Here is a 15,735-nt window from a genome sequence, read left to right as displayed (position 1 = left end):
CAAACACAAGCCAAGTACACTCGGGAGAATTATCCAGTATTTGCCTACAGCATGTAATTGGCTCGGGTCTACACTAAAAATTGCTTTCAAGGAACACGGTTCAAAGATTGAGTTTCTTTTTGCTCTGCATTCACAATAAAATACTTGTAGGGATCTGACATCTTTTGACATGATTATATCAGTTGCAACACACATACTGTCCAGTCAGTGGTACAGATTCAAGTAATCAAAGGTACAGACTTTCTGGTCTTTGAGGAGCCTGGAGACTCAAAACAGTCGTTACAACAGTGAGAAACACGATACACGAGCAATCTCTTATCAAACAGAAACCTGGCTCTGATGGCTTTGTATTGGAGACTGACATAAGTAGTTTGCTCCGTCGGAACATTTTCAATCAATTGCCAAATGAAAATGGGAGTCTTGAGTCTAGGCCAGAAGTGGGTTTCTTAGCTCCTTGCCCAGTCTTGGCCAAAACCCTACTCAACAGCAACTACAATCTACAAATCAACTTAAAGATCTCGATCCCTGCCAAAACTTTATGTCTACAGAGCTGACTCTATAAATAAGGATGGGTGATCATCAGCCAGGTTGAAACCGGATCCTCCACTATCCAATTCTTGGTTTGCATTTTATAAGGTTTATGAGTTTGTTCACTTTATTTCATTATGAAATCAAATGAAAAATCTCACCTTGTGATGCCCAAATTCATTCAGGATGGTTCCCAGCTTTCTGGTGTTGCTATGCGGTTTTTGGGCAGCAACAGCTGGATGAGGGTCCCGCCAGTCGATGGACAAGCGGTGATACCACAGGCGCTGACTCTCCAGAATATGAGCCGACTTAACACTAGGATCAAAACGATGTACTTCACATCCACTGTTGGCCATGCTAACCTCAAATTGGGTATCCTCACTCCCTAGCCTATAAAGAAAGAGGATGGAAATCAGTAACAACAAAAATATAATGAGGCAAAAGTGTTGGATTGACAAAATGACGATTCTAAGGCCAATTTTCTTATTCTTATCGAGCTTTCTCCGGTTTTAACACATGACTAACTGTGCACATTCAATAAACCTTCTTCTTTCACAAAAACCATTATAGCTAAAAGCTTCTGGATGAAAAGCAAGCAGAGAAATTATCTGCTAAATGCAGACCAGAGAATCACATGTTCCAACATGTAGAGGCATACCAAATTAATTTTTTAAAAAGATGTAAATCAGAGCAGCAACGAAACAAGACTATCCAGTAATCTTAAGAGGTTTTCTCAGAATACGTCAAAAAATAGAAGTGCCAGGATCAGTTCCCTTAGGGAGAGGTACAGTCTACTAATGTGGTAATTTGTCTCCATTCTAATGGCCACGATGCATGCAGCCGGACCTAAAGACAATAGGTATTTTCTTAGAAATGGAAGTTATTTTAAAATCGTACAGTTAAAGATAAAGCAACTGTGTGTGGTTCTACTCAAGAAGTAGAAGAAATACGTCACCTAAATTCATGTCAACAGGAGGAAGAAATTATGAATTATTTGTACTTAAGCATCCAGTATGTAGCATATGATGTGGAATGTTCATATACTTACACATTTTTAATTTACTCAGTCATATTACTCAGACGTATTTGATGGAGTTATAGTCATCACTTTAAGAATCGATTTGAATGAAAAACATGAAATTAAATGAAAGAGGATTATTTTTTAAATGGTGATTATGGCTTCTTTGCCCAAAATACAATAATTAGATGTGATTTAAGATACCAAGACCTCACAGAGTATCTATAATCCATTGACCAAACCTGAACCTAGTGCAGAAATGTTTCATTCTCTTAGACTTTACTATCTCAGATATTTCATAATTTGGAAATATGCAAGCTCATTGGCTAACAATTATTTACCCGCCTTTAGTTGACTAAAATAAGTCTTCAGTACAGAGATCCTCCACCTTGACATTTTTTTAAAATATTTTATTTGTTATTTATTCATGAGAGACACAAAAAGAGAGAGAGGCAGAGACACAGGCAGAGGGAGAAGCAGGCTCCCTGCAGGGAGCCTGACGTGGGACTCGATCCCAGGTCTCCAGGATCACGCTCTGGGCCGAAGGCTGCACTAAACCGCTAAGCCACCGGGACTGCCCCACCTTGACATTCCTATTATACTCTTAATTTGCCTTATTTTTCTCCTTTGCTTCTACTCCATTGCCTGTTCCCTTTCTGGATCTGTGGCATGTCAACCCTCTGCTGTCCCTCAGCTATAATCCTCTCCACACTTTTGGCTAGAAGATTTAGCACTCCTCTCACAAACACTACCATTCCTTTGACCCAAGCGATCCTATTCCTATTTTTCATCTCTTACTGAGTCCACACAGCCCAGACCATTGTAATGTCTCCTAGTTTTCCACCCAATTTTTCCATTATCTAATCCAGTGTGGCAGGTTGACTTGCTGGCTCCAATTCTTCACCCCTTCACCCCTACTACTGCCATGCTATGCTCATCATGGGCAGAGTGTCTTTTCCTGCCCCTTGATTTTTTTTTTTTTTTTTTTTTTTTTGGGCTTGACTATGTGATTTGCTTTTTGGAAGGAAGTGACAGTATGCCAGTCCTGAGCCTACGCTTTAAGTACTTCTGTTCACGCTCTTGTATCATCTTCATGAGGAAAACATACCCTGGATAGTTAGCTGGTCTCAGGACAATAGGAGTCATGAGAGGCCGAGGTACACTAGCCAAACCACCAGCTTTCTATGAAAAACAATTGTCCTTGGCCACGTCACCTTGAAGTTAAGTCTCCCAGGTGAGGCCAGCCCCAATCAACTGAAGTCCAGCTGATTGGGAGACATATAAGCAGGAATAAATAATGGTTTTAAGCCACTGAATTTTAGAGTGACTGGTTACACAGCAACAGCTAACCTATAAGCCTACCATGAATTATAAATCCAAGAGTTGACAGGACGCCTGGGTGGCTCAGTGTTTGAGCCTCTGCCTTTGGCTCAAGTCTTGATCCCAGGATCCTGGGGTCAAATCCCATATCAGGCTCCCTGCAGGGAGCCTATTTCTCCCTCTGCCTATGTCTCTGCCTTTCTCTCTGTGTGTCTCTCAGAAATAAATATATAAAATCTTTTAAAAAATAAATAATATTAGTCCAAGAGTTGAGTAAAAATGACAATGCATTTTTTAGCAGATAGATTTCCTTCTGCATAGATCAGAATGTTGCCAAATTCAGTTGCCCCAAGGGATTTTTCACTTAATTGAATATGTTGAAACTTAGATGAGCAAACCAGTGTTCCACTATGGGTCATCTATTAGAAAATGGCAGTTTTGAAAAAAAATAAAAATTAAAAAAAAATTTAAATAAATAAATAAGAAAATGGCAATTTTGTAGCTTTAATAAGAGAACACTGTGTCAAAAAAAAAGTACTCATTAGGGGCACCTGGGTTGCTCAGTCAGTTGAGCATAGGCTTTCAGCTTGGGTCATGATCCCAGGGTCCTGGGATTGAGCCCCACATCCAGCTCCCTGCTTCATGGAGAGCCTGCTTCTCCCTCTCCTTCTGCCACTCCCCCTGCTTGCACTTGTTCACTCTCTCTCTTTCTCTCTCTCTCTGCCAAATAATAAAATCTTTTTTTTTAAAAAAAAGGTACTCATTAAATATAATTTGTATGTAAACTTTCTAGAGTAGAGGAATTTGAATAATTTCTTTCTCTGTGAATTTTCTAAATATTGTTTTCATGGAAACAATCTCTACTCTAAAACATGTATTTTAATCAAGACTTCAAAAAATTTTAAGGATTAAATTAAGCACATACACTTCTGTAACTAAATTTCTTAGCAAGGCCCTTTATTATATATTGATATGTTTTCAATTTAAACTAGTTTGTTATAATGAAAAAATAACAATACACATAGAATTCAAAGACATAGATAAAATGAAAAGTAAAAGCTTTCTAGCACTAAAAATTTTGGCCACTAATTCCCAGGGATAATCACAATTAGCATTTTTTCGTGTATCTTCCTAGAAACTCTCTACACATGTACAAGTGTTCTCTATTACAGCTATCATAAGCACGTATACAAATTTAAGTTCATCATCAAATAGCGAGGAGCGATTTTGTATGATACACTAAATAACATAAAGATACTGAAATTTGTAACTTTGGGGTTAATTTGTTACTTTTACTAAATAAAATACACTTAATATGTAAGCGTACTAAATTGGAAAGTAATAAACTGCATTCATTGAATCAATGTCTATAATTCTCACTTTCATTTATTCAGAATGGTACTTCTTCAAGCTTGGTTACATCAGCCAAGTTTATGGTAGGTGTAAAAGGCAAGAGGAGGGCAGATGTAATATTCATAATTGCGGCAGAACTTGTCCCAAAATAGTGAAACCAAGAGTCAAATCCAATCCAGGTGGTTCCAAAGCATGTGCTCTTTACACTGCACTTCACTGCCAATGAACACAGGACACAGGCTTCTAGAAGGAATCTTTGTGACCTTAAAGACCTAGGAAATAGTTGCTAGAGTAAAGCTCTGTAAGGAAGAGGACTGTGTCAATCTGGCTTAGTTTTTTTTCTTTTCTCTTTTTTTTTTTTTTTTTTTTTTTTTTTTTTTAGCCTCAAGTTGTTATTTAAACTTCAGTTAGTTAACTTGCAGTGTAATCTTCTTGCTTATTTCTGGACCCCAAGTGCTGAGCAGAATGAGTGCTGACAGACAAATCTACAAAATGCTGCCCCAAATGAGAGAAAACTAGAAAATTAGGTAGGATCTGGAATTCCCACAATACACAGCACAGTGTCTGGCATGGGGTGGGGCAGGCTATGTTTCATATCTTATTTGTGTCTATAAACAAATATTTATAAAGTGCTTTAAAGGACACATGAGGGGGCTCGGTCGGTTAAGCATCTGCCTTCAGCTCAGGTAGTGATCTCAGGGTCTTGCGATCAAGCCCCACCTTGGGTCCTCTGCTGAGCAGGGAGCCTGCCTCTCCCATGTCCCTCCTCCTCCACTCATGTGCTCTCTCTCTCTCAAATAAATAATTTTTTTAAAAAAAGTACTTTCATATGTTTAAGGCACTATAGTAGGCACCAGAGACAAAGAGATAAATTAAATTTAAACCCTTGATCTGGAGCTCACATGTAGTAGTGAAGAAAGATTTCTAAACAAATAACTACAGTAAAATAATGAAATAACCAAAACTATTGCTTACAACAACAAAAAATGTATCTAGTCTGGAAGAAAATCATTTTCTGTTCTTAGTTAACTGGAAAGAGAACTCACTGTAGGAATTTTCTACTTTATAGGAATGCTCTACTTAATGTTTATTCCATGAAGCAAGAAATATAGATCAAAAGGCTTCTATCTCAGGGTCTAAGATAGTTGCTCCATTTCCTGCCACCACATCTGCATCCTAGCCATCAGGGAAAGTAAAAGGGGAATGAAGGTCATGTCCTTTCCTCTTAGGGCATGGATTCCAAGTTGCACACATCACATCAACTCCTATCTCGTTGCTCAAAGCTAGTCGTATGGCCACTTGCAGCTTCAAGGAAGGCTAGGGTATGCAGTCTTCAGCGAGGTGCTAGGTGCCCTGCAAAACTCAGGAGTTCTCTTACCAAAGGAAAAAGGAAAAATATACCTGAGAGAAGTGAAAACTTATGTCCACACAAAAACCTGTACATGAATGTGCACTGCAACATTATTCACAATAGCCCCAAAGTGGAAACAACCCAAATGTCCATCAACTGATGAGTGACTACATAAACTATAGAATATCCATACAATGGAATGTCATTCAGCCATAAAAAGGAATGAAGTGCTGATACATGTCACAACATGGATGAACCTATATGCTAAGTGAAAAAAGCCAGTCACAAAAGGACACAGGTTGTATGCTTCCATTCATATGAAATGTCCAGAACAGGCAAATCTGGAGGCAGAAAGTAAATTAGTGGTTGCCTAGGACAAGGGGTGAAAAGTGGGAAAGGTGTTAGAGAGAAATTGGGAATGACAGCTACTGGGTATATGACTTCCTCTTTGGGGTGATGAGAATGTTCTAAATTTGACGGTAGTAACCAAAAACCAAGTGTCTGTCTCAGAGGAGTGAATTGTATGGTATGTGAACTATAACTCAACAAAGCTGTTTAAAAATAAAATAAAATAAAAGCAAATATAGGGAAGGTTTCTAACTGTGACCACTAAAGCATAAGGGTGGGAAGAAGGGAGACAATTGCAACCCCAGGAGTTTCAGTAACTCATTCTCCAGCCCTGCAGGACCCAGAGAATCTGGGCAAGTGGTGATCTATTATGAGATCTAATAGATAATTAGGTTATTTGTTATCTAATTATTGAGGTGATTATGATTAGATCTGTAAACTCGCAACTGCTAGAGGGGAAGAAATGGGTTTTTCAAATGAATAGTAGATAAAAAAAAAAAAAAAAACATGTTAAAATGACCAGTTTTTGTTAAAGAACATTGCATGAGCTGCTAAGATTCCATCTAAAACATATATCCTTAGGGCGCCTGGGTGGCTCAATGGTTAAGCATCTGCCTTCAGCTCAGGGTGTGATCCTGGGATTGAGGATCAAGTCCCACATCGGGCTCCCTGCATGGAGCCTGCTTCTCCCTCTGCCTGTGTCTCTGCCTCTCTCTCTCTCTCTCTCTCTCTCTCTCTCTCTCTCTCTCTCTGTGTGTGTGTGTGTGTGTGTGTGTGTGTGTGTGTCTTTCATGAATAAATAAAATCTTTTTAAAAAAATAAAACATATATTCTCAACAAGGGTGATATCACCCCTCAGGGGACAAAAATCCATTCTTGAGAGCCAAGGAAACTTCCTCTTTTTACATAGAAAGCATAGATAGATCCATGCATTACATAAACAGATATATACTTTATGTTGTTAACATTTCCTGAAAAGGATCCTTGGGTCCATAATTTTCTGATTCCTCATTCATATATCCCACGAGCTCCTGTTGTGTTAATTAAACAACTATCAGTTGAAAATGTTTCCCTCTGGAGCTTGTTCATTCCTCATGAAATGCTCATGGCACCCAGAAGTCCCAGCTTTTCTGTGTAACATACTGGTTGTTGCCTAACTACACGTCATCTATCGAATGTTCTTCAGTCTTATGCTGAGCACTTATGCCTGAAAACCAAATGGGGCCACCTGCCAGAGAACTAAAAAAGAGATGAAAAAGATTTACCTATGTGTTATCTTCCACTCCCATTCCTACCCCTGAAATAACAATATCTGACAGGACGGATAAAATAGGTGACTTTTCTCCCCATTGACTTTAGCTACCACCCTCACCCTCACCCCCACCTCACAGGCCAGGGGCCCAGCCCCAGCCTTCAGACAGACAACATGATCATCCAAACCCACAGCACCTCCTTTCTCTTCTCTTCCCTGTTCCTGTAACAGAACCTCCCTGCACAGCACCTCCCCCACCTTAATTGGTCTATCCCACCCCATTTCAAAGTTGAAAAGGATTTGATTTTAATTTTCAACTGAACTCCACACAGAGTGCCCTTGCCCAGAAAGATGCTTTTTTACATTAACTGTGGAATAAGAAGTTTTGACTCCTGGTAAAGATATTCCAGACTCTGAGATAAGGTGGGCGTGAGTCCTGCTTTAGCTCTTAGGATGGAGGAAAAGCAGGGACCAGATCAGAAGGCAGGGCATGCGGTCTTCTATCTTCTGGTCCTTCTGTCCTCAGATCCCCTTCCTCCTTTCCAGAAAGATTGTCCTGAGCCTCCACTTTATCCATCATCCTCAGTTTGCTTGGGAACTACCGGGCACAGTAGTGGCATGGTCTTGCTGCTGCCACAGCCCTGGGGCTTAGAGCACAAACTGCCTGGAGTAGGGACCCCAAGACCCACCTGCCACCTGCCCTCCCTGCCATCTCGCAATTACCCCAATGCTCTCGAATGCTGAGAATCCAGAGTTCACATTCCCTGTTCTCGTGCCTCATTTCAGGACCACCACTTCTGGGCTGGCTCTCTTTCTTCCTTCAGCATCAACTGAAATGTTATCAGCTGGCTGTTTACCTGCCCCTGGGCAAGCAATTCACCTGAGAGCGGAGTATGCTGGTCCTGCCCCCTAGCCCCGGATAATAATGCAACCTATGTGTACATCCATAATCCGAAGCATCCTTTTTTTTTTTTAACCCATCCAAAATATTTCCTTTAGTTTCCAGGTTTCAATTAAGCATTTTCAGGGTTTTTTTTCTTTTCTTTCTTTTTTTTTCATTTTTAGGTTTTGAATCAAACGTTGGCTCTTATAATTTATTCATGTCTCTTCCCAGCAGAATTCAACTGTTCTTAAGTACTCTTTATAAAGTTGAGTTTGAATAGTGAACATTTAAATGAAAGTAAGAAGCTACCTTTCTATGTGAAGTAATCTGAAATCTTAGAGCAACTATCTTATCTAATGGCTCTGAAGTATAAGGAAACCTAAAAGGAACTTTAAAGATTAACCCCCAAATAGCTTTCCCAGTTTCATTTAACTCAATGAAATTTCATTTAAATGAAATTATCCCAGGGTGTAAAATAATAAGTAAAATATAAAGGCAGTTCAGAGCAAGAAAATAGGAGCAAGCTGAGATCTCCAATTTGCATGTGGTACTATGCAAATTATTTTTATGACCTACTTTCATACATGTTTAATATGATAGAAAATAAGGTCTACTGTCAAAACTTCCCATTCATTCTATAAGCTTGAAGCATAGCTGATGGGCTCCCCTCTGTTCTAATCAAGCGGCTGAGCAACTAATTTCCCAAGGTTTGGCCTCCTGGTTTAAATCACAGCCCAACCAGCACCTCTCCCTTGTCTCTTACCTGAAGCAATCATTTATGTAGCAAACATATACTGAGCGTCTACTGAGTGTTCCAAACTCTACTGATGCACACTCTTCATCAAACCCATAGAAGAATGTTCCCATTATCCTGAAACTTTATTTGAACCTTTCATTTTTATAAAGAATCCATGATGATTGTAACTAAGAATTCTTGTTTGGTAAAGTTTGGCATCCATGGTGATCCTCTGGGCACATACTCAAATGTCTGTCCTTCCTTCCCCTCCCACCCATCACTTATCATCTAGGATTAAGGTTGGCAGTCATTACTCATGTGCCTGAATGTAAATCACAGAAGTGATGAAAACCTATCAGGGAAAAACAATCATAAGACGCTGGCCAGGGGCCTCAGTATTTTTGTAAGGGATCTTGCCTAAGAACCTAATCACATAGCTTCCTCGAAAAACCTGTGGAATAGGGTGTTCCCAATAAAAATGACTCTTCCCTGCCTTTTTTTTGAGACGTATATTGATAAGTTCACATCTCGATGTGAATACTACTACACTTGGTGAAGTAGTCTCATTACTTCATATTTGCCTTTCTATAGAAAGCTCTCGAAATTCACTTGTATATTCGGGTCATTTTCAGCCTGAATAACTGAATATTACTATTTCCCACAATTGTGATGAAATCGCACTGTTTTCACAAGAATTCCCTTTTCTTTCTATGTAGAAGTACACACCGATTTACCATTGGCACATAACATAAAGATCCAATAGTGGCCATTCATCTTGGGTCACTCATCATAAGCATCCATAAAATTTCTAATATGCTTGTTGTTCTTTTTTTCTTAATTCTTAATATTCTCTCTCTCTGTAATAAGGATGCTATATGTAATTCTAGCTGGAAATCATTTGCTTCACCAAGAGGATCATCGTCATGATGAAAATTGAAGTTGCCAACTTCCCACTAGCACAATGAGAGACAAAATGGCCCTGGCCACTCCTGGTGATCTGCAGGTACCCACTGTTACATAACAGAGCAGTCTGAAATGATGGCGAGAGACCAAATATAGCACCTGTTAAACTCAGCAGCCATTCATAGCTTTGTGTTGCTGAAAAAGCCTTGGCCACTTGCAAGAGTGTTTTGTGTTCTTCTGCGATAAAATGCACTTACCCTAAAGAGTAGAGGCGGCATTGCTTGTTGCGGATTTGATGAGCTAAGCCAAACCTGTCATCAAGACAGACTGACCAGGGCTTCTTTGCAGGGCTGGAGTCAGTAGCTAGGCTGTCTGTGCTCATGTGATTGCATGCAATCTGTAAGGATTGGAAATCAATATGAATAATTTAAAGCATCGGATGATAAATGGCAGGTAGGGAGTTATGCTTCCCCAGTCCCTGAAAGCCAGAACAGGAGAGTTATGTCCTTCTCCACTGCTAACCACACCTCTCCCCTGGCAAACATAAGACTGCTGTCAAATGTTCAGAGGAACTCCAAAGGCTGGGTCAGAAGGAACCCTGTGGAGACTAGAGATAGGTTTGAAGCAAAGTTAAGAGCTACTACAGCTCTATGCACAGATTTGCAAGGGAGAACAAGTCAGGAACAAAGGTGGCAGAGAGGAGGGGTCCAGAAAGGCTTTGCAGAGGTGTGTTAGCCTTGGAGAATGAACAGAAGCTGACTGAGAAGGGCATTCCAGATACAGAGAACAGTGCTGGCAAAACTCAGAGGTCTGTAACCCATCGTGTTCCCACCTGGAACTTGTGAGGTGCGATTGTGGGCAGATAAGCTGGGGCCACCATGGTCCAGAAAGGTAGCATATGTGATCTGGGGTAAACAGCTGATCGAGGGTCAATTGAAATGAATTTGTAGTCCCTGCTGCCTCGAACCCTATTCTTTGCAAAACGCTGTGCTAAGGAGCTTCCTCTGGAGGAGAAGAGCAAGAGCTCCACGCAGGAAGTTCTTTCTGAGCCAACCAAAGCGCTTCTTTTAACTCATCCATCAAAATTAGACAAGGAAACCAAAGGGAACACGTAACTAAATCAAGCAGAGGCAAGGCTCTGATTTCAAATGCACGTTAGGCAAAGACACCGACTGGGGAATCCTGACTTGGGTTTAAGGCTGCCGCAGTGTGCACTGATGGAGGCTGCTAGAACCAAAGCAAGCAGGTTCTGGGGCCCTGGTATTCCTCTGTGGCCAGCGTTGCTTTACTGAGCCTCAGTCTCCCCCAGCCCCTCCAAGCGCCCTCATCGTCATGATGCTCCACGGATCATGCAGCAGCCCCGGCTGTCACAACACAGACAACAGACCGCACGTGGCAAATGTTCTGAGGCTCTTTAATTCATCAGGAAGCCTACAGCAAATTATTTTCTTCCTAAGAAGGTACTCTAGGTTTGCCCAATTCTCTTATCTAACGGAATTTCCAACATTCTAATCTGAAAAGCATATCTGCACACAGCCTACTACTCAACTGATCCAGCATCTCCCTAACTGGCTGCAACGTGGGGCTGCTGGCCTCGCAAGATCACCCAGCGCTGTTTATCAGAGATAAATGAGAGAGTCCAGTGCTAGGATTTGGACATTTTAGAGGAAAGCCTAACACGTGAAAACCTAGATATGTATTCTTTTCCCTCAACCAATGTCTTATCACGGCTTAAAGGAAAATAATAATAATGGAATTGAATCTTCTTTCAAGCAACTATTACAGAATATATTTATTAACGGGGCCCATCAACAGGTTAATTTGTATAATTCATTTCCTACAATGCTCCCACGGATAAATGGAAATGATACCTCTGTGTGCCCACTTCCTAGTCCCCACTCACCCGAGGGAGGAAACACGGCCGATCTAATTAACCAAAGTTCAGTGTGTTCACTGGGCCTGTCTCACCAGTGGGTGGACTCCTGTGCCTTAAATGTCCTAACTTCATTGTCACTCTGTCCCGCGCTGCCCTGCGCTGCCCCGCTGCAGGTGTGTAGATAGGCCAGGACAGCTCTGCAGGTCCCGGAGGATACCGGGACAGCTTCTAGGGCAGCTTCCTGCAGTGTTTTTATTAAAGTGGTATGAGAATTCCCATTTCTTTGCGTGCACGTCTCCCTAAGGACCTTCATAATGACAGAAAGTGATAGGGACGTGCCCAGGTTCTTGTTCATAACTCCCTCCTAACACCACTGAAAGTTAGCTCTCGCCTGGTTTCTGAAGGTATGGTTCCCGCCGACATTCTGACCGACCTGGGAGGTACTTCAAAATACAGATTCTTGAGTCCCATGCCGTATCTGGAAAGTCAGAATCTTTGAGGCTGATGCCTGGGAAATGCATTGTAATATGCTCCCCCAGGTGATGCTTCTGCAGGAGGTCCTGTGAGCTTACAGGCCCTTTTGTAAAGCCCCACCGAGATATTCCAGGCCAGCCTCACCTGTGCCTTAGCAGACTAAAGGAAGAGGCTACACCTGGGCCAGAGCCGTAACATGAAAACAGCAGCCCTTCCAAACCCAGCCCTAGCAAAAAGCCAGAGAGGCAGGCATCGACCATTAGGGAGAGGCCTCCAGGAAGCAAGTAAGGAATAAGGGCCAAGGTTCAGGGCTTTGAGGCTCAGCTGTCCTTCCTTTTAACGCTGGGGAGTTGAGTTTTATTCTATTAAAGGTGACACTTCAAGCATTTCTTCTTCCATAGATTTCATCTTGCACAGATATATCCCCACTGGAAAGACATTCTTTTCCATTCAGTCTCTCTCTCACAGTTCGTTCCCCTTTCCTCTCCTAGCTCAAAAATGTAACACAGGAGTTGTTCCCTTTTAACCATTTATTAACCATCTCATGGGCAGACATCAGCTTTTGAAAACAACTAGGAGTACTCAGGTCCTAAAAATTAATTAAATATTGATTTTTTAAACTTTCTTGTTAAGATTTATGGCCAGGGATTCAATAAACTCTTGCAAGCAAAATAATTGAGGGCAGTAACTCCTAGCTAAGCTCCAACTCCAGTAATTATGTTCTCTCTCTCTCTAATTCCCCTTGTAATTTTAGCAAACTAGGCCTGGATAAAGGAGAAGAGACTCCAGGAAAAAGTGATTCTGAAATGCATTTCAGTTATTTAACTTAAAGGGATTTATTTATTTTTTAAGATATATAGATAGATTTATTTACTTATCTCTAATGCAACATGGGGCTCAAACTCACAACCCCAAAATCAAGTCATATGGTCCACCAGCTGAGCCAGCCAAGTGCTCCTTAAAGGGATTAGTTTATTTTCTTTTCATTTGGTATCCCAAAAGATGGAACAGAATTTCTGGCAACCCATAAGTAGAAACTGGCAAAGGGAACCCTTAAAATGTGGGGACTTACAATAGCCAAACTGTGGAAGGAGCCTCGGTGTCCATCCAAAGATGAATGGATAAAGAAGATGTGGTCTATGTATACAATGGAATGTTCCTCAGCCATTAGAAACGACAAATACCCACCATTTGCTTCAACGTGGATGGAACTGGAAGGTATTATGCTGAGTGAAGTAAGTCAATCGGAGAAGGACAAACATTGTATGTTCTCATTCATTTGGGGAATATAAATAATAGTGAAAGGGAATATAAGGGAAGGGAGAAGAAATGTGTGGGAAATATCAGAAAGGGAGACAGAACATGAGAGACTCCTAACTCTGGGAAACGAACTAGGGGTGGTGGAAGGGGAGGTGGGCGGGGGGTGGGGGTGAATGGGTGACGGGCACTGAGGGGGGCACTTGACGGGATGAGCACTGGGTGTTATTCTGTATGTTGGTAAATTGAACACCAATAAAAAATAAATTTATTATTAAAAAAATGTGGGGACTTCTGGCAAGAATCACTTCAATGACCACCTGCATGTGTATGTAATACCATTATTTTGAAAGGCAAAATCTAAGGAAAGAGTTGTATTTTTGTTGCTTTTATCCCAGTGTGTATGTGTGTGTGTGTGTGTAGCCATAAATATAATAGATACTATTGTTATAAAGTTGTAACATCTGCATCTCCAGGGCTTGGGTTTTTATGTTACTTTTCCAAATAGATAGACGGGTAGGTGATTAGATAGATGGATGAACAGATAGATGGATGGATAGGTAGACGTGCAAAAGAGAAAGAGAGAGAGAGATAAATCTTTTAAAATCTATTTTTTCTTTTTTAAAACAGCAACTGTTGCTTAGATTAATTTTGTGCTGGAAGGCATGCTTCCTAGAGGCATATGGTTTGGGGGTGGCCATAAAAGGCTGGATCTGGATCCTTCCCTTAGAACAGAGCCCCGTGTTTATGATTTAACCATTTCTTGTTAGCAGCACATAGTATATCACCAACTCCAGAACTCAGAGATGTAATTACGGTCTTTGACATTAGAAAACAATACCTAATTAAACTGAGCTTAATGCTGCGCACACTCTACCAACCACTATATCCTCTAGTGTTTCATTCAAAATTCCGGTCCCCAATCATGCCATCAGGGCCATTACAATGTGCAAGTCCAGGGGTGCCATCCCATTGCATGCCAATACAATGGGATGCCACAGTGTCCCCCGCCCTGTGCTTCTGTTTTCAAGCTCCCCTGGCCAGGGGAATCTCCCCCGCCCATCTGTTCACCCCCTATTAGAGAACACGCAACCCTCTTGCAACCTAGCTGTTTGGCAGTATGGATAGATATTTGATGCAGGTTGTATACCCTAGTCAGCGCCGGTCCCAGAACAGGTGCTCAACAAATGCCTGCCGAATGGAGGGATGAATACATCAGTGATGAACACATCAAATGCTGGGCCTTGCTGTACAAGCTTGAACACAGATTTGAGGGAAATCATTTTTTTTTTTAATTTTAAAAAGCAGCATAACAAGATGGGGGTGGAATTTGCTTTAGTACCTTCAGAGGGCCTCCCCCCCCTGCCCATTATGACTCACGATTGCTAACAGGAAATTTTAGGTAACAGTGACTCTAATATTCTTCCAGTTTTTCAGGCTTTCATTGTCAAGATGGGTTCTAAATGAAGCCTAAGACAGCCCCCAAACCCACTGCATTACATAGAGAAGGGAAGGGAACACTATTTAGCAAAAGATTCTGATTTAGAATCAGTTTTGGGGCCCCTGGGTGGCTCAGTTGGTTAAGCATCTGCTTTTGGCTCAGGTCATGGTCCGGGGTCCTGGGATCGAGCCCCATATTGGGTTCCCTGCTCAGCGAGGAGCCTCTTCTCCCTTTCCCTCTGTCCCTCTGTGCTTGCTCTCTCTCTCTCTCTCTCTCTCTCCCTCTCTCCAGTGCTCTCTCGCTCTCTCTCAAATAAATAAATAAAATCTTTAAAAAAAAGAAAGAATCAGTGTCATCACCGACGAGCGCTCACCTGCTGGCTTCCCAGTGACCTAGAAGTACAGGAAACCATAGGGCTTCACCTGAGTAATCGACCCCTGATTACGAAATCACAGTGAGGTCTAGAACTCTCAGTTTTTCTGGAGGATGAAAATCCTTCTAGTGAGCTCCAACAACCAAATCTTTATCATCACGCTCATCAAGCTGAATAATACAGCCCTTTATCTACCTTCCCAACTAGTTTGTCAGCTGCTTGAAGCCAGAGACTGTATTCCCAGGGCCTGGCACAGTTCCTGGCACAAAGTACGTGCTCAAAGACACTTAGTCAATAATGATCCTATGCTACTCTGGGTACAGTGCAGCTCAGAGAACTGGGAGAAACCTGAGAAATAATTCAATAACTCTCTTCCTTTTTAAGAGCAGAACAGTGAGAGCCAGAGAAGCAAAGCAAATTGCCCAGGGTCACATCAGACTACATTGCAGGATGCTTTTCTTTTCCCCTCAAAATTTTTCTCCTCTCAATTTATAACTCATGGGAAAAATCCAAGAGGGGCTTGAATAACACCCTTTCATGCCTCACGAATATGCCTTTTATAAGTTACAGAACATTAACCTGAAATACATATAAAATAGAATTTGGAGACTTGTACTTGGTC

The 15,735-nt window shown here is 41.4% G+C and overlaps 1 protein-coding gene across 5 annotated transcripts in view; it reads right to left on the bottom strand.

The window, feature by feature from the left end:
- Positions 1 to 15,735, bottom strand: part of METTL24 (methyltransferase like 24) — a 147,879-nt gene that overhangs the window by 47,178 nt on the left and 84,966 nt on the right. For 4 of the 5 annotated variants that reach the window (XM_072831781.1, XM_072831782.1, XM_072831780.1 and 1 more), the window contains 2 exons: positions 9,950 to 10,089; positions 690 to 918 (listed from right to left, as the gene is read on the bottom strand). In XM_072831781.1, coding sequence (XP_072687882.1) covers positions 690 to 918; positions 9,950 to 10,074 — 354 coding nt within the window. In that variant the 5' untranslated portion in view covers positions 10,075 to 10,089. The remainder of the gene's footprint in view (positions 1 to 689; positions 919 to 9,949; positions 10,090 to 15,735) is intronic. The other variant, XM_072831784.1, reaches the window with a different exon arrangement.

Source organism: Canis lupus, chromosome 7, assembly GCF_048164855.1.
Source record: "Canis lupus baileyi chromosome 7, mCanLup2.hap1, whole genome shotgun sequence".
In the NCBI taxonomy this organism is placed as follows: Eukaryota; Metazoa; Chordata; class Mammalia; order Carnivora; family Canidae; genus Canis; species Canis lupus.
Note: the sequence above shows the minus strand (reverse complement) of the source record. Positions and strands in the feature narration are given on the sequence as shown.